We start from the raw sequence: 23,940 nt of genomic DNA on the forward strand, positions 1-23,940 counted from the left end.
GAGCAGCACCTGGCTCATAGAAAGTGCCCAGTAAGCAAACTTATGTTTGCCAGACAGGAGATCAAGCCTGATTGGGCCACCTCCCACTGTGTCACTTCTGCACGTGTCTTCACTTCTGCAAGTCTCCGCTTCCTCCTCTGTGCTGAAGGAATGGTACCTACCTCAGAGGGTTGTGAGGATTGGATGATATCATGCATGGCCACAAATTTAGCACAATGCCTTAAAGATTGCACACTAACGGTGAACTTTCGGGCACCATCATAAGTGATCATCTGGGGCCACAGGGTTCAGAGGAGGTTCTGAATGCAAAGTGTAGATGTTAGCTTGTTTCTGAGGCTGTTCCTGCCCTCCAGCCTCGTTCTCCTTGGCTGGGGGGTGGGGGTGAGCAAAGGGGTGAGACTGGGAGGGGCAAACATGCAGACATTCTGATTGCTGGTATTCCCACTCACTAGCTTGTGACCTCATGTAGGTCCTGACCCTCTTTGGTCGTTGGCTTTTCAATGTGAAAATGGACTAGATGTATGATACAACCTGCATTCCTCCCTCCCTAGGCAGGAAGAACAGCCCTGTCTCTGTGTGTCCCCAGCCCTTTGAGCATCCTTCTGTCCTCGCACCAGCCAGTTTTTTAAAAAACCAAGATTGCTATTTACTAGCTCTGTGACTTTGGGCAACTTAGTGCTGTCTCTGTGCCTGTTTCCTCTTTTGTAAAAGGAGCATGATACTAGTACCTACCTCATTAGGTTTTTGTAACACATGTAAATGTCTTAGAGTAATGCCTGGCACAGAGAAAGTGCTATATGAGAGTTAGCTGTTCTTGTTATTTCTACCAAGGTGAGTCTCTGAGAGCCATCCTTGGCTTCCTGCAACAAGCCTGTTCAAGCTTCCCTGACCCCATCTTCTCAGGGTCTGCCCTTGTCTTAGATGTACCTGTGGGGAGAACCTGGCCCAACCTTCTGCCCCCAGCAGTAAGAGGCCCAGACCTGGGTCCTGTCAGGAGACAGTCCTGACACCCAAGACTGAGCAGGTCTTCCAGAGGCCCCTCTCAGACATGGCAGGAGGAAGCAAGAGGTGGAGGGTGATCCCTACCTCCCACCCTGGCCTTGTCTTTCAAGCTCTTGGGTCCTGGCCCCCAGCCCTGTCCAGGTTGCACTTGACCATTTACCCCACCCCCACCCCCACCCCCAGAAACTCACAGGTGACAACTGCAGATCTCACCACCCTTCTCAGAAGCCTGCAGTGGTTGGGGCGCCTGGGTGGCTCAGTTGGTTAAGCATCTGCCTTTGGCTCAGGTCATGATCCCCCACATCAGGCTCCCTGCTCAGCGGGGAGCCTGCTTCTTCCTCTGCCCCCTGCCCCACCTCCTGCTCGTGCTCACTTTCCCTCTCTCTTGCAAAAATAAATAAAATCTAAAAAAAAAAAAGAAGAAGCCTGCAGTGGCTCACCAGGTCCTTCCGGGGAAAGAGCCAGAATCCTCAAAATGGCCTTAGGCTCTGCTGCAGGATCCTAAGCATGACTGGATCATGGACCCCTCATCAATGGGGGGAACCCTGTGGCTCTTTCTCACAATAATGCTTTTAAAGGATAAAGTAAAATACATTGCATTACTAAAAGGAAAGCCAATGGAAGTACAGCTGTTGTCATACTTTTAGAACAAATTCATTATATAATAATACATGTTTCTATATTAACCCGTTATACAGCCTGACCTTGTGGCAGGACCAATCCCTGTAATGTCAAAGTCATGAGGAGTGTACTGTAGCAGTGTGGAGTGATGAAAGTGATTTCTTGTGGTGACAATACTTCAGGCATTGCTAACACTACCATGCTTTGTCACCTACACTACTCATAATTGCAGAAAATGCTGTCAGTATGAGATTACTGAAAGTAAACATGTAATTTTCCCATCCTAGTTTAAGGAGTCCCTGGATTGATTCATGGACTCCTGAACCTGGGAGTCTCCATTACAAGGCCCTGTGCATGACCTGCCTTCGTCTCGTCTCCCTGTCTGCCCACCCCCTCCCCAGCCACACTGACCTCCTCACTGTGTTTCAGTATGCCAGACACAATATGGGGCTCTAGGGCTGGCCAGTCCCTCCGCCTGGAACTCTTTTCCTTTGATCCCTGTGTGGGCCACTCCTTCACCTTGATTAATTAAAAAAAAAAAGTATTTGAGAGAAATACACTGAGGTTCAGAGACTCTTAAGTGTCCTTTACAAAGTCACACAGCAACTAAAGGGTTGGGCAGAGATGCCAAGCCAGCACCTGCAGTTGCCTCATAAACTAGGGCCTGGGTGAGGAGGGACAGTGCCCGACTTTGACAAGAAGCACCAGTGAGCTAACTCCATGCACCCGCAGGGAGGAGAGTCTGCCCCAGGGGTGCTTGATGGCTGGCCACACTGCATGATGACCACCTAAGTCTGGTCCCGTCTCTGGGCTGCAGAGATGGCAGATGGCCTTAGTGACTGCATGCCCTTCCCCCCGGGCCTGGCTTCCCCCCGCCCTCCCCTCCCCTGCAGGATGGCACCTGGCTCTGGCCTGCAGCTCAGCTAAAGGAGAAAGTCTCCTTGGCCGCCTTCCGGCATGACCCTGAGGCAGCTCCAAGCAAAACTGTTACATCCGTAAAGAGAGTCCCCTCCCAGGCACCAGCCCCACCTGGCACCCTCACTGGAGTCCCAGGGCAGGGCCTGGGAGTGGTCCTTGGGGGCAGGTGCCCTGCCAGGAGGCAAGGCCAAATGTCTGGACTGCCAAGGGCAGAGGCCTGGTTTGGTTTCCATTTCTATCCATTCAGTGGTCCCAGCTTGGCCCTGGGGGGGCTGGATGGCTGGGTGGAGCCAGATCGCCCAGGGTGGAGGATGCCAGGATGGGCAGGAGGAAGGGAGCGGGCAGTTCTGCTCCAGCCAAACTCCAGCCTTGACTGCTCTGGGGCTTCTCCAGGGCATCGGCACCACCCAGGAGTTCAGATATACACATGCACATACTCTCCTGCTCACGCACACTCACCTGTACGTACACACAAGGACACACACATGTGCCTATGCACACTCATATCCACACTAATGTACATGCACTCACACAATACTTTAATACAGTTGCTCAGACACTCATCCATACATACGCACACTCATGCACACATATACACACACATGCACACACACACATGCTCATTTACGCAGTTGCCACTCAGGTTCAGGCTCATGCACTCACACACTCGCATCCCCAGACCAAACAGATGCCACCCCCGGTGCTCACTCCCCGGCACAGTTCCTCCTGCTCTCTTCGACAGAGCCAGCAGTTCCCTCCCACCGTCTCCGCGTGGTCCGAGTGTACACGGAGTCCAGCCCTTGTTCTACTAATGATTAAAAGGAGGCTCGGAAAGGGGCAGGGATAGCTCTAAGGTCACATAACATTGCTGTGGCAGAGGGTGAGGACTTCCCAGCCCCGTCTGCACGGCCTGCTTTTGGCTAATGGAGCAAATGAATCTGTGAATGAGGGTTGGGGGTTCAAGGGCTCATTGCCTCTCCCTCCCCACAAGGAAAGGGGTGTTCATGTTAGCCGTGAGGATGGGGCATGAAGTACTGCTGCTCTAGGACGTCAGCCACGGGTGTGAGGTAGTGTGTGTGTGTGTGTGTGTGTGTGCGCGCACTTGTGTGAGATTGTGATGGTAGAACCCATGTATTAACCTCCTGGGCTGGGACGTTATCCATATCATCCCAACCCAACCTCATGCCATGCTTGAAAGAGTGGATTACGTTCCTCATTTCATAGAACCTAAGATCAGAGAAGTCAAGTGACTTGTCCAAGGTCACAAAGCAAATAAGCAGCAGAGCCAGGCTTCAAGTCCAGATGATCTCATACAAGTGGCCAAGACACGTTATGCCTATGGTGTGCCAGGCTCTGTTCCGCAGGGACTAAAGTATCTCATCCCCACAGCAGCCCTCTGTGGGACTTGCTGGTGGGACTCTCATTGGACAGGTGAGGAAACTGAGGCACACAGATGTAAAGCCAAGTCACCCAGCAAGTAAGTGCTAGAGCTGGGATTTGAACTGACAGTCTGGCCCCAAGTCCAAGGTCTGACCATGATACCATGATGCCCCTCTGAGTGCTTAACTCCTGGCACTTGGGAGGAAGGCTGGGGACATCAAGTCCCAGGAGCTACCGGGTGTGTGGGGACATTGATGCTCCAGGAGAACCACTTTTGCTGGGCTCAGGGATGCCCTCCCTTTCCCCTGAACTGGAGCCGTTAGTGGGAAGGAGTGGAGTCATTTGCCATCTTTTTGCTGGGAGACCTTGGACAAGTCATCTTTTTGAGTCTCAGTCCACAGGCAGAGGGCAGTTGGACCAAGTGATCTCTCATTGTCTTCTAGCTCAGAAATGTTGGGCTGGGTCAGGAGCAGGCCCCAGCTTCCAGGCTCTCCATTAGCTTCTACCAGTTCAAATGTTTGTCTGGGACCCCTTAGAGACATAGGGAAAAACTAAGGAGGGACAGGCCCAGGACTCTTTGAAGGTGCCCGCAGGGCAGAGAATACTGGGCTGGGAGTCAGGACCCATTGCTTCCAGTTTCAGGTCTGCTGCTACCTCGCTGTGTGACTTTGGGTAAGTAACTTGCCCTTTCTGGCCTTTAGTTTTCTCATCAAGAAAAACAGGGGGGATAGTTTCCGATCTACCCTCTTCTGGGAGGCTATTGTGAATATTCAACAACCAGATGGGAAGGTGTGTGGGGCAATAAAAGACTCATCTGATGTTGGCAAATTATTTTGAACCTTGTTTTGTTTCCCAAATAATTTGAGGAATTTAGCTATTGATTATGTTGATAAGAATTTCTATGAATTTCCTGGCCAGATGTACCCCTGGAGGCCAGGCTGAGCGTCTAATAATGATAATGAAATCATGAACTGAGTGCCCTCCAGGTACCAGACACTGGGGTGGTACTATTAATACTTCCCTTTTGCAAATAAGGAAACTAAGGCTCAGAAAGTTTAAGGAATCTGCCCAAACACACACAGCAGAGCCAGGAATCCTATCCCAGGTATGTCCAGCTGTGAAACCCAGTCCCATCACCACCAGGGAGCACTGCCACTTTGCCCCAGAGTAGGGCTGTGTTCCTCCCGCCAAGAGGCTCCAGGCCCCTGGGAGATTCCACCCACCACCCCTGCCAGGAGCCCAAGAGTGAGCTGGAGGGGCGCCTGGGTGGCTCAGTTGGTTAAGCGACTGCCTTCGGCTCAGGTCATGATCCTGGAGTCCCTGGATCGAGTCCCGCATCAGGCTCCCTGCTCAGCAGGGAGTCTGCTTCTCCCTCTGACCCTCCTCCCTCTCATGCTCTCTGTCTCTCATTCTCTCTGTCTCAAATAAATAAATAAAATCTTTAAAAAAAAAAAAAAGAGTGAGCTGGAAGCAACCTTATCACCTCCTGTGTGTGACCTCTGACCTCCCTCCCGCATGCCCCGCCCTCCCTGAGCAGAGTATCTACCGCCCCCTCCCACCCCCTTTTGCCCGCCTTCCCCGCTCTGACCCTGGTGCCTGCAGGTGCGGCTGGTGATTGCCGAGAAGGGCCTGGCGTGTGAGGAGCGGGATGTGAGCCTGCCGCAGAGCGAGCACAAGGAGCCCTGGTTCATGCGGCTCAACCTGGGGGAGGAGGTGCCCGTCATCATCCACCGGGACAATATCATCAGCGACTACGACCAGATCATCGACTACGTGGAGCGAACCTTCACAGGAGGTACGGTCGCCATACCCACCAGGGGCTCAGCCACAGACCTGAGGGACTCCACGGGCTCAGACAGGTTCCCAGAACCTTGGGGAGCCTGAGGAAGCCCACTGGGGCTGTGGACATGACCCAGTCTTCCCTGAAAGGAACGATGGGGCTGCAAACAGGGCTCAGATGCCCCCCAGGAATCACAGAGCTACAGGCATGGCCTCGATCCTTGGGATGCCACAAACCCTCCTCCTTCCCCAGGAGTTCTGGAGTCGGAGGTATGGCCACAGGTCCTCAGAGCCCGCAGGTGGGAGCAGGACACAGGCCCTCCTAGTCACCACACATGGGGCCCAGGTCTTCCAACAATGCCGGGCCATGGGCAGGGCCCAGCCCCCTGAATCCCTATAAGCATAGACAGGGCCATGGGCCCCCCAGGCACCCCATAGTCATGGGCCCAGGTACCCTAAAACATTGCAGATGTGAGCAGGGCCCAGACACCGTAGAACCCTACAGGACCCCATGTCTCCCTCCCTCCCTCCGGCCTTCTTCAGGTTCAAAAGCCCACTGCCTATGGCAGATGCTGCAAACCCAGCTGAGAGGGGGTCAGGGCCCAGACATGTACTGCGTAGAAAGAATATGAATGCGTTGCCAAGAATTAAAAATCAAAGAAAGTTCAGTTTTAAGCATCCAGATTTCTGGCTTCTCTTGAAAGCCTGGCGACGCTGGGCCTAGACCCCCATCGGGCAACAAGCCTGGAGTGGTGAGGAGCTGCCCCTAGGAGACAGGTTGGCAGGACTCCAGGGAGATGAGGTAGACCAGTAAGATCCCCTGTCAGCCTGGTGGAGACTTTATCTCAAGAGCCTGGGGAAAGGGGTGGTCCCTGTGGGCCTCTACATTTCGAGGTTCCAGGATGCTGGGATCGAGGGATGGGGTACCAGAGCCTGGCCTGTCCAAATCAAGGGGGTAGGTGGCCAGGCTGGGACCCACCTCGCCAGCCCAGCCCCTGCTGTGGCCCGCAGAGCACGTGGTGGCCCTGATGCCCGAGGTGGGCAGCCCTCAGCATGCGAGGGTGCTGCATTACCGGGAGCTGCTGGGCGCGCTGCCCATGGATGCCTACACGCACGGCTGCATCCTGCACCCCGAGCTCACCACTGACTCCATGATCCCCAAGTACGCCACGGCCGAGATCCGCAGTGAGTGCCCCGGGTTACTCCCATTTGCCCACCTTATCCCTTTCGACAGGAGTCCCCTCCTCCATCTCTTGCTCCCACTGCGTGTCTCTTACTCCCCTTCTTCCTCGTATCCCTCCTGGTCTCCCTCATCCGCCTCTGCCTCTCGCTCTACCCCTTTTTCTCTGTCTGTTAATGTCTCTGGCCCTCCCTCTGGGAGTCTCTGGCTCGATCCTCACCCCAGCCACCCCCACTCCCACTTGCTTTCTCTCCACCACTCTCCCTGGCCTTCCATCTCATTCACTCTGTTTCAAACTGAAATGTCTCTCCCTCTCTGGCTGTCTCACTCCCCTCCTGCCCCTCCTCTTGTCCTGCCATCCCATACAGAGGCTACGGGGCTCTCCTTGTCTTGTCCATAGGAAGGTGGGGCACCGTCATGGTGGAGGACGTGGTCGGGGCCCAGGGAGGTCAGTACTGTGGTTGGTGATCCAGGGCACTGAGTGACATCAGGGTTGGTGCCACCAAGGAAAGCTGCCCAGAAATACAAGGCCCCCTGTGGGGTCTCTGAGTTTTGATTTAAGCATCACCTGCATCCTGTCCTAACTGCTAGCCTGGACGTGCCCATAGCCTGGCTCATCCTTTAGTTTCCAGCACCGAGTAAATGGGGGTTGGATTAAATCAGATTATCCATCAATAGCCGTTTACAGACTTTGATCCAGGCTCTATGCAGACACCCTGGGGTCCTTCAGATAGATGAAGTGTGATGATTCTAAGTAGATACTAGGTGCTTAGTAAATGGTCACTTCCTCCCTCTTGAGGGAGTGAGCTGATGTTTAAAAGTGGGAAGGGGCAGGTTGTGAACTTGGTCTCATCCCTTTAGAGTACCCTCGAACAAGACTTGGAATTTATCAGTGTCACCCTATCTGCATTCAGTCAACAACATTGAGGAGGTCTCCTATGGCCCAGGCCCTGGGCAGGGGGTTGGGGACAGATGGGGACAGACATAGCTTCTACCAACCTAGGGTCACAGTTCCATCACAGGGAAGCAGAACGACAAGTGACCAGGTAATTGCAGTGTGGGACTAAATACATTTGAACAGCCTCTCAGGAGGGCAGCCTGGCAGTCTAGATCAAACACAGAAAGGCCCACCCCTCGGAGACGATCCCGCAGTTACACCTGGATGTGTGCACAAAGAACCACGCACAAAGATTATTCACTGCAGCATAGGTGGTAATAGCGAGAAGCTGGAAACAACCCAGCTGTACATGAGTTGGGAACTGGGTAAATAAATTCTAGTCTTCCCCCACACTAGAACACCTCTAGTCTTCCCATATGATGGAACACTGCACAGCTATTAAAAAAAAAAAAAAGCATATGACACTGGGTGTTACATGCAACTGATGAATCACTGAATTCTACCACTGAAACTAATAATACACTATATGTTAACTAACTTGAATTTAAATAAAATCTAAAAAAAATAAGCATATGGGATGCTCTGTAAGATATATTAGTAAGTAGGAATGAAGGGCAAAAAAATGCAACTAGCATGCTATCAATAATATATTTAAAAGGGGGTTAAATGGACACACAGGTGCTTGCAAACACAGAGAATTTCTGGAGGGATATACGAGAAGCTATTTGCTTTTGGGGAGCAGAACTAAGAGACCCCAGATTGAGAGGAGAGGGATTTACTTTTCACTGTACATTGTTTTAATATTGTTTGAATTTTTAAACACGTATGTATGTATAACCTGTTCAAACACTAGCTGATTAAAAAAAATGTTACCCTAGAACCAATGAGTGTTACAATAAGAGAAGGTACCCATCCCAGCCTTGGGGGCACAGAGGGCTTCTGAAATACAGCAACACCCAAGGAGGACCAGGAGGTAGAAGGGGAAGGAGAGAGAGAATCCCTTCAGCTTCAGGGACAGGAGAGGGTGTGGTGTGTTTGGGGAACTGAAGGAATTTCAATGTGGATGAAGTGTAGCCCAAGGGAGGTATGAGTGGCTGGTGGTGCGAGTCTGGGAAGTAGGTCTGACAGAAATGGAATCTTGTCCAAAGAGCAGTGGAGAAACTAGGGATGGAAAGTGAACATGATCTGATGTGCATTTTACAGAGCTCCCTCCACCGAGGGAAGAATGGGGGCCTGGACTGGGTGGAGGCAGTCCCTAACCGCTTCTAGGGGCTGGAGGCCCTTCCTCATTCTGCCATGAGCCATCTGAAAGAGTCTAGAAGGCAGTGAGGGGTCCAAGAAGGCCCAGCCTGCTCCTCCTTGGAGGAGAGAGATCTCAGAGCTCCAGCCCCACTGGGGAAGGAGGGAGGTCTCACAGGATGCAGAAGTGATCCTGCAGTGATCCCTCCCATCAGCCTAAGGTCTTTCCTGGACTTGGTTTGCCCTCTTGGAGAGAGCCACATGTGCAGCCCTGGGTGACTGGCAAGAGAGAAAATGCTGTACTTGACCTTCACATTCATAAAATATCAATGAGACTTAATATAGCCCTAAAGCTGAAAGGTCTGGGAGTATGTTTACTGGGTTTTTTATCAGGCCAGGAGATGGGGTGGTAGATGGTGAGACATCAGAGGGCAGAAGCTGAATATCTGCGGTCATTCATTCACTCATTCTATTCATTCATTCATTCATTCATTCATTCAACTCTCACTAAGCTCTTGTTCTGTGCCAGGCCTGTACTGGGTTTTAAGGAAACAGAGACAAAGCTGACATAGCCACTGGTCTCCAGAAACTCAAATTCTAGTGGGAGACATATACATCCAGAGATAAATACATCAAAATCTCCATGTATAGCAGTACAGGTGGTGCACTGCACAAGTCCAGGGGGCACTTTTCACATAGATTGTAACGTGAATGGATTTGTGCAATGGCAGCTCTGATTACTGTATGTGCATTTTCTGGCAGAAATCTGTACAGTGTACACAGGGGGACAAAGGCATTGAGTAGTCAGACCTCCTAAAGGATCAGGACCGGCTTCATGGAGGAGGTGATCTTGAACTGGATCTAGAAGGGGATTTTCAGGAATACAGGAGAAAGGTATTCCAGGAGGTAGAAGTAGTGTGAGCAGAGGCCCAGAGGTTTGGGATGGTCTGGCACATTCAGGGAATGCCAGGCATTTGGAGTGGCTGAAATGTTACCACCTGGGGACAGGGACAGGTGGGGTAACTCAGTGAAAGATGGAGTTGGTAAGAAGAGAGGATCCTGCTGTTTTTTTTTTTCAAGGCAAGTTGAAGAGCTTGGACGTTATCTGACGGCAGTGAGGAGCCAGGGATGGGTTTTAAGCAGGGAGTGGCATGGTCAAGTGTGTGTTTGAGGAAGACCTCTTTGGTGTGAGTGGGGAGAAGGGCACAGAAGGAGAGAGTGCCGGTGCCTAGGGCTGGGTCAGAATCATCCAGAGAGAGATCAGTGAGGGGGTCTGAACTAAGGGAGGCAGAGGATTGAAAGGGAAAAGTTAAGTATGAGAAAGAATAAGAAGGAGGAATCAACAGGACCTGGGACTGATTTGGTGCAGGGAGGAGGTGAAGGAGGAATTGAGGGCACCCCCTCAGGCATCTGGCTTGGCTCAGTGTGGGGGAGAGGTGCTGCAGTTAGGGGAGAATGCAGGCGAGGAGCAGGTGGAGCAGGGACGATGATGGGGTCAGGTGGGCCAGAATGAATTCAAGGAGCCTAAGGGATCTCTAAGTGGAGTTGGGAAACAAGAGAAAGGGCAGGGCGTGATTGACCATCACATCCCAGACTTACTGGCCAAGAATTCTGGAGAAATCCCATCTCAGTCTTGGAACAGACCCCAGGATCTTATCCTGCATGATACTTTCACCTCCTCTTATAACTCCCAACGTTTACAGTTAGACTCTCAAAGTTGGACTATAGGACACTTCTTCTCTCTCATTAAGAATAATTCTCAAGGTGCTGCCTTGAGTTCCATCACTGACCCACTGTTCCATCACCCTTCCCTTTTTAGCATCTTTAAAAGGCCAGTTTTCCTAGGAAATATGGGGTTAGCTAAATCAGCAGGAAAATTGCCTCACCAGAATGGGAAGTTTCAAGACAGCAAAAGTCTCTTATGGTTTTTCTTGCATTAAGCAAGTTTTTCCTTGTGAGCTACAGTGAGTGAGCACTAGACTAAGAATCAGATGGACCCAGGCTTGAAACCTGCTTATCATTTACTAGTGTGGGATATTACTTAGCCTCTCTGAACCTGTTTCCTTACCACAGGAAAGGGTGGGGGGAGACATGCACTGAAGTATGACTTTGTCCAGGTTTATAACCTCTCCATTTCTGGCAAACTCCTCATCCCCAAGTAGTTTCCTCCTCAGTGAGGTTTCTTGATGCCTTGTGGCCCGGGCAGGTGGCCCTGTGTGTCTCATTCTGTTCACTCTTTATTACAGATTGATGGTGCTGTCAAAGAGATTTCTTTATGTGTCTGTTTCTCCCACTAGCCTGAGCCTAGGGCAGGATGGCAGGTCATCCATCCCTACGTTGCAGCCTATTGTGCCTACTAGGTGTTGGCTGTTGATATTGTTACTTCCCAGATCAATGTTTGAGTGGGACCTGACCCGCAAACTTGTGGAAGAAGGGGTGGGAGGGGCCCTAGGTATCAGAAAGATGGGGCCTTCCTTATTCTCTCCCCAGGACATTTAGCCAACGCCACCACAGACCTCATGAAATTGGACCATGAAGAGGAGCCCCAGCTCTCTGAGCCCTACCTTTCCAAACAGAAGAAGCTCATGGTGAGTGCTTCCAGGCCTGCCCAGTTCCCTTCCCCACCATGAAACAGATCAAATGGAAGAAGCTCATTCTAAATAGAGGATCAGCTGATGACATAAAATGAAAACAACATGGCTTGCTTTTCCAATCCTGACTCCTCTGTCACTTACTGGCTCTTTGACCTTGGGCAGGGCACTGTCCCACTGGAGCCTTGGTCTCCTGACGTCTTAGGATGTGTCCCTAAGAGCAGAGCATTGGACAGAGGTTCTTGGATAAGAATGGCATTGAGGGAGTGTTCTGAGGAGAACCCAGTAAGGGTGGGAGGGAAGGAAGGAAGGAAGAAGAAGCCAAGTTTACCTGATCCCACAGAGAGCTGTGCAGCGTAAGTGTCACCACAAGGCCAATCCTCATGGAGGCAAGGGGCAAGACGTGTATACCTCTGTGTCAGTCAGTCATTGGCTACAGATTGTCTGGCGGGGGCATGAGGGATGGGAGATACCCTCCCAAGTATTTCCAGGCAGCTCTTGTTGGCTGAGAGTAACTCTGGAGAAAGGGCAGCAATGAGCTGCTATCAACCGATCCTCATAGCAGCTGGTGTATGAAAGTGCTAGGTCTGGCCAAGACAGCCAAGCTCCCAGGAGTGTTGTGAGCACCAGATGAGGGTGCTTTGTAACAGTGAGGCACCCTCTACGCTGAGGGGGATATTTGGAGGCTGGGTTTGCTGAAGGGGGTTTGGGTCAAGTTCCTTCCAGCCTTGGTTATCCAGGCTTGATAGAAGCCAGCTCAACTCTTCTGGCTCCTGCCTGTCCTGTCCCCAGGCCAAGATCCTGGAGCACGATGATGTGAGCTACCTGAAGAAGATCCTCGGGGAGCTGGCCATGGTGCTGGACCAGATAGAGGCGGAGCTGGAGAAGAGGAAGCTGGAAAACGAGGGTGGGTGCCAGCTCTGGGGTAGGTGGGGGCTGGAGCCCATCCAGTCTACCTTCCCTTGCCCACTTCCAGCCCCTTTATCCCAAAGATCTCAGAGGACTTCCCAGGTGGTTAGAGTCATGGGCCATGGAAGCAGACAGACTAGGTATAAGTCCTAGCTTGACCACTTACTAGTTAAGTGGCCATGGATCAGGTACTTCACCTCCTCGGACCTCATTTTCTCATCTGCAAAATAAGGATAATAATAAGACCTACTCCAGAAAGGTGTTGAGACATTGCATGAAATAATACATGTGGGTATTGGGGCAGCACTTATCACACAGTAGATGTTTAATCGAGGTTGGTGAAGATGATGATAGTGGTGGTGGTGATGACCAGGACCCACCACATCATCTCACCTTTCCCCTGCTCAAGGATGTAGTATGGCTCTTTCCCTTGACTCTTTCTGTCCTTGAGTGGCACTCTGACCCTGAGTGTGCCAGCTTCATTCCCATCTCCATCTCCACACCTTCGCTCCTGCAGCTCTTCTAGCTGGGAGGATCCTCTCCACGCCAATCTGCTCCTTTTTCCTTTTATGTGCTGTCTTTGCCACTGCCCGTCTTCGAGTTTGATTCTGGACCTTCTCATCTTGCTCTGTTTTAGGCGGTCGGTTAGTCTTGTCTCCTCAGTTGTGCTACTTTACAGAGCCTACATAACAGGTACTGCTACGCTCACAGCCTCACACACACACCCCATCCATACGGGAAAGCCATGGAGCACAGTGTCCGAAAAGATGGGTTTAGGAGCCCGTGGCTGGCTCAGTTGGTAGAGCATGCAACTCTTGACCTTGGGGTTGTGAGTTCAAGCCCCACACTGGGATATAGAGATTACTTAAAATAAAATCTTAAAAAAATAAAAAGATGGGTTTAGAGTCAGACAGAGGTTTGAGTTAGAGTTCCAGCTTTGCTGTCTATACTGTGTGACTTGGATAAGTTGCTTCCCCTATTGGAGCCTCAGTTTCTTCATCTGTAGAATGGGATGGTAATAATACAACTTAATGCCATCTTGTTGGACTCTTATAAAATGTAAAAGCACTCTGTCCACTGCCTGGAACATGCTAGTTTAAACATATGACAGCCAAAGGCATGCACATTCTCTATTTAAGAAAACTGAGGCTCAGAGAGATACAGGGACTTGCTGAAGGTCATGCAGCTCATAAATGGCATGGTTAGGGCAAGAACATGTGGTTAGGGCAAGAACATAGGTTCCCTCCTGACAGGTGCAGTGCTCTTCCAGCATCTCACAACTGAGGCAAGCCTAAGGTACGCATAGATACCTAAAGTCCTGAATAGGACATTGTCATGAGTTCTAAAGCCAGGCCCTAAATCCTCTGTAGACAAAAGCATGGCAAGTCTTAGTAATAAAAATAGTATGCACCTCAAGCAGGAACTTTCTCCTTTCTGTCAGATAAGGTGCTTAAGGGAGCCATTGCCCAAGAGTGCTCAGAGGCCAGAAGGCGTGATGTTTCCAAGATTGCCTCTGGGGTCAGAGTCCGAGCTCTGCTGTTCTCTCATCAGTTGACCTTCATTATCAGGCACACCTTACATATTTATGGATTAATTTGCTCAGCTGCCCTAACAAAATACTGCAGACTGGATGTCTTAACCCACAAAGATTTATTTTCTCCCAGCTCTGGAGTCTGGAGTCTAAGATCAAGGCGTTGGCAGGTGTAGTTCTTCCAAGATCGCTCTTGGGCTCACATTCTTGCTGGGTCTTCATGCAGGCTTTGCTCTGAGGGCACGCCCCTGGTGTCTGTGTGGCAAAATGTCCCCTCCTTAAAAGGACACCAGTCAGACTGGTTAGCCCCCCCCCCCCCATGGCCTCATTTTAACTTACTTACCTCTTTAAATGCCCTTTCTCCAAATATAGTCACATTCTGAGATACTGGGGATTAGGGCTTCAACATATGAATTTCGGAAGGATGCAATTCAGCCCGTACGACATATCTTTAACAACACTTCCTGTGGGCCAGGCACTGTGCTAGGTGTTTTACATAGCTCAACTCATTTAATGGCCCTAACAACTCTAGGATGTAAGTAATATGAGTGACCCTATTTAATGGATGAGGAAACTAAGGGACAGAGGCGTTCAGTAACCTTCCCAAGGTCACACAGATAGAAATGGTGGAGCTTAGATTCAGACCCTGGCTCCCAGAGTCTTGAGTTTTCAAGCATGGGTTCTGCCGCTTCTTCTGTTCTGTAAAGGGGTGATAAAATGAAAGCCTACTTCACAGGGCTGTTGTGAGGCTCAGTGAGAAAGTGCATGTAAGGGAATAAGCACATGGCCTGGCATACGGTATGGAAATGTCCACAAATATTAGCTGCTGATACGATCAAGGGAGGCACAGAGTGTGACCTAGGTGGAAGGCAGAGTTGACAGTCCTGGAGAACAGCTGTGGATACTCATTCCTCATGTGATTCTAGATTGGGAGCCTCCTGACCTCAGTCTCTGTTTTGGTCCTGAGCTCTTCCAAGGGGAGGCAGCATTGTACTGCCCCATGGCAAGATGACTGGGGTTGTTCCAGATGGAGATGGTGGGCAGTCCTTGTGTCCCTCCATGGCTGGGGGAGGTAGCAGAGGTCTGGGGAGGTGGCTGGGCCCACATGGTCTCATTCACCCACTGGGGCACCTCCAAACTTCCCTGGGGGTAATGCTTACACCCTCCACTTCTCCCCTTCTGAGGCAGAGCCCAGGGTTCGGAAGTGTTATAATGTCACAGTTAAGACCCCTAGCGTGGAGCCAGACGACACTGATGTGCATTCTTGATCAGCCACTTCCTAGTTCTGTGACCTCCTAGAATTCACTTCACTTCTGTGAGCTCATCTACAAAATGTGGATAATAATAGAATCTAGTACCCAGTATCTCAGAATGTGACTATATTTGGAGAAAGGGCCTTTAAAGAGGTAAGTAAGGGTTGTGAGGGTTCATAAAGATAATGGGTGTTGATCACTCTCCACAGTACCTGGCTAAAGGTAGAATGTTCTAGAAATAACAGTTTCAAAAATAATTACTATTACCATTCTTCTTCATTCATTTATTGAAATATTTCTTGGATACCGACTGTGTGCCAGGTCCTGAGGATAAAATTGCAAGTAAAAACAAGACATTGTTCTTGCTCTCATTTAGTTTATAGTCTTGCGGAGAAGAAAGACATTAGACAAATAATCCCATCAGTAAAAACAGAATTATAAACAGTGATAAGTGTTAAGATTGATAGTAAAAAGAGTCAGGCAAATTTGATAAAGCTTCTCTGAAGAGGTGACATTTCAAATGAGACCTAAGGGATATAGAAGGGCCAGCCTAGTGAAGAACCAGGACAGGTGTGTCCTAGACTGAGGGGACACCATGGTGAGGGGATAGCTGGCAACTCTCCAGTAACTGGCTACTGTGTGGTGAGTCATGGGAAGAGTGGCATAAGTAAGGTTGGACAGAGCCAGAGAGATGCAAGATCATAGACCTGTATTTAGAATTTAGAATATACCCATATTTATATTTTACTTATAGTGAAAATTTAGTCTATATTTGGAATTTAGATTTTGTACTATGTACAATCCATCCAATGGGAAATCCTTGGAGGGCTTTGAGAAAGGGATTGTATCAGTTAGCTTTTGCCACATAACGAATAAACTCTAAATCTGAGTCACTTAAAAGAACCTTTTATTTGTTCATGATTTGTGGTTTGGCCCAGTTTGGGCTGGGCTCAGCTGGGGTACTTATCTCTGCCCCACATCCTAGTGGTGGCATCACTCACGTGTTTGTAGTCAGCTGGCAGTCAGTGACCTCCCTGGCATGTCTAGCAGCTGGCTGACTGTCAGCTGGGCCAATGGGCCACATGTTGCTCATCATCCAGCTCAACATCCATGATGTTGCTCATCATCCACCATATGGATGAGCGCTAACCTGCGCTCATCCATATGGTGGTGGTTGCAGGATTTCCGAGAGCAGCAAGGAGCAAAGCCTCAGTAGGCAAACACTTTTCAAGCTTCTATTTGTGTGGAATTTACTAGAATCCCATTAGCTAAAGCAAGTCTGGATTAAAGGGGTGAAGGCTGAGATTCACCTCCTGTTGGCAGAAGCAGCAAAGCCACATGCATACAGGAATGGGAGGAATGGGTGGTCATTTTCACAGTCCACCCAGGGTGAGACGTTCTGATTTTAAGAGCACTCAGGTTACTGTGAGAATGGATTTCAAGGGAGACAGAGGGGAGGCTGTCAGAGCAGCCCGGGAGGGATGGCGTTGGCTTGGACCAAGGAGGTGGCAGGGGAGATGGGGAGGCGTGGATGGACTCGAGAGGCATTTTGGAGACAGAATGGATTGGAACTTGCTGAGTGGTCCTATAAGGAGGGGAGAGTAAGGGAATGGAACCCAAGATGACTGGGTTTTGGTCTGAGCTACCGAGTGGTGCCATTTCCTGATAGGGACAAGGGGGGCCGAGTGTTCGATTTGGGGTACAATGCGTTCAAGAGGCCTTTCAGACACCCAAGAGGGGGTGTCAAACAAGCCATTAGGTATTCTAGTCTGCCTTGTAAAGGAGAGGTCAGAATTTGAAGAGAGATCTGTGAGTCTCCATCATATATGTGGTATTTAAAGCCATAGAACTGGGTGATTCATCTAGGGAGAGAGCGGAGGGAGACAAAACAGAGGCAGGGCTGATGTGTCCTTATCCTGCACAGCAAACTGCCCGTGAATTAGGGGCTGAAGCAGCAACAAAAACCACATTTATTACATCACACATTTTCTGCGGCTCATGACTTTTGGAGCAGGGTGGCTGGGTGGTTCTAATTTAGGGCTGCATGATGCGGGTTGCGCTCAAGCTGTTGGCTGGGGCTGCAGTCGTTTGAGCTGGAGAATCCACAGCCGAGATGGCTCGTTCTCGTGGTTCATACCTAGAGGTCTCTGTTCCCCGCTGGCTGTTGGTGGGAGGGAGGCCCCGGTTCCTCACTGCCCGCGCTTCTCAATGGGGCCGCTCCAGTGTCCTCACAACATGGCTGCCGGCTTTCCCTGAAACCGGCGAGCGCAGAGAGAGAGAGGCGGCCACAGGGCCTTTTATGACCTACTGTTGGAAGTCACTGTCACTTACGTCACATTCTATTCACCAGAAGCAAGTGACAAACTACAGTCCATATTCAAGGGGAGGGAGATTGGGCTCCATCAGAGAAGTACTGAGTGGCTCATGAGCGCATTTTAAAACTGCCACCCCTGCCCTGAGGTCCCCCCACATTGGGGGAGGGGCAGAGGAGCCAACAGAGCCCACAGGGAGAGTTGCCGGTGAGGCCTGGAGGACCCTTGTGTCAATGGGACCCAGAAAGGATTGTGTTTTAAGGAGAGAACCGTGTCCAATGCTGCTGGGAGTCTGCGTAAAGCAAGGATACGGAAGCGTCCCCTGCATTTTGTCTCACGGCTGCTGGTGGCGACCTTGCCAAGGGCAGTCTCACTGGAATGTGGGGGTGGGTGGCTGAAGAGCGAATGCGAGGTGAAGGATTGAAGACAGCAGGTGTAGGCCCCTCTTTCGAGACATTTAGCTGTGGAAGGAAGTAGAGAGATGGAGCCTGAGGAAGGATGTGGGGTGAAGAGAGGAGATACAAGAGCATGTTTTCAGGCCGGTAGGAAGACCCTGGGGGGAAGGAGAAATCGGTGCTGTAGGACGGATGACGTCCTTCAGGCCGGGGCCGTGTGGGAAACAGGGCACCTTCACGTGGGGTCAGTTGAAGAGGACTTCATCAAGGGACTGTTTACAAATATGTGGGCAGGATGCAGGGAGAGCACAAGGAAAAATGGGGTGCCCTGGGCCTGAGGTTGTGAGGGGTGGGAGCAGTTGCCGGAACCTGGACAAAGAGGCTGTGTGGAGAGGGGGACCGCCCGACAGGTGACAGGCGCTATGCCTTTCTGTCTGTGGACGCAGCCAGCCCACGGGGACCCGCAGAGGGGACGCTGAGGGAAGCAAGACTCCCACCTCTCTCTCTCCCTTCACCCCCACCCCCGCCCTCCCACCTCCTGCCTCTGCTCCCCAGCGGCTGGACCCGACTGGAGCCTGAGGGCTGGGAGCCCCCCTGGGGTATGCATCCAGTCGTCCTCTTGGGGCGCAGGGCAGCGTGGAGAAGGGAGGAGAGTGGATCTGGAAGGTGAAGGGAAGACGTGCAGCCTCGGACGGTGCAGAGAGCCGCAGGGGGCCTGGCCTTGGGAGGGGGTGGCTCGCACCCTCCACTGCGTCAGTGGGGTGGCCGAAGGCAGGGTGCGTGTGCCTGGCTTTGTAGGGTCCGTGGTCGGAGTGAAGGCTCCTGTTTCTGAATGCAGCACGCATTCCCTGAGCGAGGCCTGGGGTCTGGGCGTGAGGAGACGCGGAAGCCGTGTGGCTATGCCTGCAGGACGTGCGGCGGCCAGCCTAGTCCGGAACGCACAGAGGCCCAGGCGTGGCCGAGTGCCCTCCTGGGCACTGTGCTCATGAATCTGAAGGCTGGCTGGTCAGTGTGTCTCCAGCACACTCAGCTGGCAGACTCAGGGAAGGCACAGGATAGGGTTTGTCCCGGGCTGGGGGCTTTTTGAAGGGTACGCACAGCTGGAGGAGAGGGGCAAACGGAAGGACGACCCGCCAGGTAGCTGCACACGTCCGCATACATGGTGGTCGTGGCTCTCAGCATCAGCCCACAGTCTGAAACACAGGCGTGGGCACACTCAGGCATCCATGCTTGGGAACGTCTGTCTGCAGGCAAACAGCCCAGTGGACGGGGGCATACACTGCGCTTATACATCGGGGGTTCCACACCACACAGACGCAGGTGCCCACATGTATAAACACAGTTGCTGCACGGACTTGAGCAGGTGCACACAGGGGCGAACAGATACACCACACGTGCCGCAGACACAGATCTGCATACAGACCCGACAGAGATCGCACCTGTTGAAAGGGCCCGAGGGTGTGTGCAGATGCATGCCTATGTGCGTGCTCATCTGCACACGGGAAGGGGTGTGTTCTGTAGTGGTTACAAGCACAGACTCTGGAACCACATGGCCTGAGTTCAAATCCAGACTCTGCTCTTCCACGTCCTAGCTGCGTGGCTTTGGCCAAGTTACTTAACCTCTCTGTGCCTCAGTGTCCTCATGTAAAGTGGGATAATCAGATAGCTCTGGTGCATCTCCCACTTCACAGACTGCTCCTTCCCCCGCACCTTTGCTGGTTTCTCCTTTTCCGTTACCTAAACCTTGAGTGCCCAGGGCTCAGTCCTTGGTCCTGCTCTCAAATCGGCCTGTCTCCTCCAGTCTGTCGCTGGGGACTGCGGGGGGCCCCGGATCCTGCCTTCTTTCTTTTTTATTTTATTTTATTTTTTTATTCTTATGTTAATCCCCTACATTACATCATTAGTTCTAGATGAAGTGTTCCATGATTCATTGTTTGTGCATAACACCCAGTGCTCCATGCAGAATGTGCCCTCCTCAATACCCACCACCAGGCTAACCCATCCTCCCACCCCCCTCCCCTCTAGAACCCTGTTTGTTTTTCAGAGTCCATCGTCTCTCATGGTTCGTCTCCCCCTCCGAGATCCTGCCTCCTTTCACTGCCCCTCACCCCCATCCTGATCTCATCTTGCTCCGTACTTGGCAGTAACTGCTTCGTCCACCAGTCAGAGCACTCCGGTGCCCGCACCGTCGGCTTCCTTGCCCTCCTCTGGCTTTATCGTACTTTGCAAAACCTCAAATGGTTACACCCAACTCTACCTCGTCAGCGCCTGCGCCTGTGAACCCAAGCATGGCTGGAGAAACACTCGTGCCGCCTGGTCTCACTTCGAGTTCATGACCACGAGCCTTAGCTGGCTCTCCAGCTGCCCTAGGCCTCCCTCTGTCCCCTCTCCAGGTGACAGCTTAATCCCTTCTCCTTCCTCCTCAGCCTTCCACCTGCTGCCTCCAGCCCTCCCCTCACTCACTGGGGAAACCGGAGCGCTCGGACCCCACAGCGCCTCCCCCACCAGCCGCAGTCCCCGCACACACCATGTTGTATCAGCTCTAAGAGACACTGTTGTTACAGCACAGCTTAGCATCTCCGAAACTGAAATGTTTCTCACAATCAAAGTTGAATTGGCCCCACTTGTTCTCCCCGGGGTGGCTGCCTTCCACTCCCCGGCAGCTTGGATTGGATGAGCTACAGTGCCACGCACTCCCTCGAATTACCGAGAGTGAGCTGTCCTTGAACGAGCAACCTCTCCCCTTGTGTACTAGATGTCCACCCGCTCAAGCACTCCGCTGTCCTCGGTAGTGTCACTGCCCCCTCTCTGCTAGCTCATCCCCATCAGCATGCTGGGTTCTCCCTCCCCGCTTGCAAAGACACTCTTGACCCGTCTCGCATTACTGGCGTGTCCTTGCCATCACAGCAAAACTCCTTGACAGAGTGATCCTTGCTCACAGTCTCTAGTTCCTCTCCTCCCTTTCTCTCTTGGACTCCCACCAACCAGGCTTCCAGCGTCAGCATCCACTTCTACTGCTCTTGTCAAGGCCACCGGTCACCAAATGCCACCACAGTTCTCAGCCTCCTACTTGGCCTCTCTGCAGCATTCAAACACCTCCCTTCTTCTCCTTGGGACACTTTCATCTCTCACCTCACAGGTGCTCCTTCTCAGGCTCCTCTGCTGCTTTCTCCTTGCTGCCCAACATCTGAATCTTGAAGCCCCAAAGTTCAGTCCTTGGCCCTATTCTCAGATCTGTCTACGCTCACTCCCTTGCTGATGTCCTCCCACCCCCATGTTGATGATGCACACTTGAACTAGGTATGTGTACCTCTAACTGCTGATTCATCAACTCCCCTTGGATATCCAATAGGCATCTTGAAAGTTACGTATCAAGAACAAACTTTGGATTAGAACCTTTATTACACTTTACCTCCTTGTCCTGTGAAGGCATGAACCTCTGTGTCTTATCATGCGTCATGTCATGTCAGGTCTTCATGCCCAGCACATACTACTAGATAAACGTGTTGGGTGAATGAATAAATGAATGAACAAGAAGCCACAGACTGAGAGGGATGGAGGGGCTCAGGCTTTGATGGTGGAGGGCATCAGATTCAGGACATTTCTGAGTTGAAAGGAACACCTGCTCAAAGATGCAGAAGCAAGCTTCCCGGGACAGCAGACCTCACAGGAAGCAGAGGGGAGAGCATTCCAGGCATGAGGCCGGCAGGGGCAAAGGCCCAGAGATGGATGTGGAGCTCCTTTGGTTTCCTACATCATGTCTTGGCTCAAAACCCTGCAATTCTCCCCACTGACCATGTTCATGTCCAAACTCCTTTGTGAGGCTTCTAAGCTTTTCCCCTAATTTATCTCCATCTACTTCTCTAATCTTGACTTCTCACAAATCACTCCCTGCTCACTGGGCCCCCCAGGCAAGCCATGCCCATTTCCAGTCCCTCTGGCTGCTGTGTGAGAACAGACTTGGGAAGTCAAGGGCAGAGGCAGGGAGATCTATCAGGTCGGAGAGGATGGTTGTTTGGACCGGGCTGGTAACCGCAGAGGCAACCTCACGCTCTGGATGCGTTTGGAAGAGAAGCTGATGGGAATTGCTGACACACTATACATGAGAGATGAAAGGAAGAGGACTTGATGTGGCAGGGGGGCATGGGGCTTTCGTCCAAGCCACTGAAAGGGTGGGCACATGATCACTGATATGGAGATGAGTGTGGTGGGGTTGGGGGTGACAATCAGGAGTTCAGTTTTGGACATAACCAGGTTTGAAGTGCATGGTGGATATCCAAGTGGAGCCTGTCAAACGGGCAGACACAGGAGTCTAGAGTTTAGACACATGTATTTGCACTTAAGAGTCAGTTGATTTAAAGAAAAAACACTAACAGAGGTAGTGTAAGCCTTGGGCAAAAGTGATGAAAGCCCTAGGGAGCGGGCAGGTGGGCAGGTGCCAGCGGGTCAGTGGCAGAGAAGGGAGCCCCGCGCCCCATCTCTCCCTTCCACTCCAGGGCAGAAGTGTGAACCATGGCTCTGCGGCTGTGCCTTCACCCTCGCTGACGTTCTCCTGGGAGCCACCCTGCACCGCCTCAAGTTCCTGGGACTGTCCAAGAAGTACTGGGAAGACGGCAGCCGGCCCAACCTGCAGTCCTTCTTCGAGAGGGTCCAGAAGCGCTTGGCCTTCCGGAAGGTCCTCGGCGACATCCACACCACCCTGCTGTCGGCCGTCATCCCCAACGCGTTCCGGCTGGTCAAGCGGAAACCCCCATCTTTCTTTGGGGCGTCCTTCCTCATGGGCTCCCTGGGTGGGATGGGCTACTTTGCCTACTGGTACCTCAAGAAAAAATACATCTAGAGCCAGGCCCGGGCTTGGTGCCTGTTGGTGTCTCTGTCCTGTGTGACCCCCAGCAAGCTCTCAGTAACGCACTGTCTCATGAACTTGGACAGCCACTCCCCGCCCTGTTTGGAGTAATCCTATCGTCAATGTGAAAACATTCCATAGTTTAGAAGTAGACGTTGCCAATGCCGTGAGTTGAGGCCTCAGCTCTACTAAAGGAGAGAAAGAGTGAATGTGAGAGAGAGGGAGAGAGAGAACAGAAACAAAACACGAATGCCTTTTCTTTTGATCCAAGGTCTCAAGATGGAACTGTGGGGACTGGTTAGGATCTGAGGTGAGTCCCAGGCTGTTTCGTCCACCAAGGCCCAGATTCCGGGAGGTGCTGGGGGCTCCGAGGGCCTGACCCCTCGCCTCCCCTTCCCTCTTGCCCAGGGAACTCTTCCACAGGACAAAGCCAACATCAACACTGACTCTTCTAATTGTTGCCTCCGGGTGGGGCTGGAGACTGCAGACCCCGGGGAGGCCCCTGAAGACCCGAAGGGGCTCCACTCTTCTCCTGCACATGGACTGAGAGAGCGCTGGCTCAAGCCAAGGCAGTGGCAGCCAACCACCAGGTCACGCCTGGGACGACCTCATGAGCACACCCCCTCGTTCCCCCTCCTGATTTGGCCAGTGTGTTTGCTTTGACACTTTACCAGAAGCTCTTGGAGGTAGCATCCATCCATCATCCTCTTCCCATCTGAGGTTGACATTTCCCACCATGGGAGGTGGCCTTTCAGTGAGAACCATCTTGACCTTCTCTCAGAAGGTCAGTCCTGGCCTGAGTGTAGGGGTGGGTCTGGAGGTGGATGGACTAGGGTCCGTCTCTCTTTGCCTATGCCAAAGGCACCTCCTTTAATGCCCACCTTCATCATCACTCGTGGGGCTCCCCCTGTGCCCCACCATGCCACGTGGAGGAGGGGGGGTGCCTGCATCCCTGCTGCCCTCCCTGTCATGTCTCACTTTCCTGTGCCTTTTGCATGTTGGGAGAGGGTCTGGGTGTCACTGCCGCTCATGCTTAGAAACCACTGAAAGCCCCCAATAAAGCATTCAGGAGGAGCACTTGCTTTT

The 23,940-nt window shown here is 51.8% G+C and overlaps 1 protein-coding gene across 5 annotated transcripts in view; it reads left to right on the plus strand.

The window, feature by feature from the left end:
• GDAP1L1 (ganglioside induced differentiation associated protein 1 like 1) overlaps window positions 1-23,940 on the plus strand; it is a 47,999-nt gene extending 24,059 nt beyond the window's left edge. For 4 of the 5 annotated variants that reach the window (XM_035006363.1, XM_035006365.1, XM_035006364.1 and 1 more), the window contains 5 exons: window positions 5,524-5,716; window positions 6,712-6,885; window positions 11,508-11,605; window positions 12,401-12,515; window positions 22,505-23,940. In XM_035006363.1, coding sequence (XP_034862254.1) covers window positions 5,524-5,716; window positions 6,712-6,885; window positions 11,508-11,605; window positions 12,401-12,515; window positions 22,505-22,848 — 924 coding nt within the window. In that variant the 3' untranslated portion in view covers window positions 22,849-23,940. The remainder of the gene's footprint in view (window positions 1-5,523; window positions 5,717-6,711; window positions 6,886-11,507; window positions 11,606-12,400; window positions 12,516-22,504) is intronic. The other variant, XR_004679487.1, reaches the window with a different exon arrangement.

This window comes from Mirounga leonina, unplaced genomic scaffold (assembly GCF_011800145.1).
Source record: "Mirounga leonina isolate KUSES-001 unplaced genomic scaffold, KU_Mleo_1.0 Mir_150, whole genome shotgun sequence".
Taxonomy (NCBI): Eukaryota; Metazoa; Chordata; class Mammalia; order Carnivora; family Phocidae; genus Mirounga; species Mirounga leonina.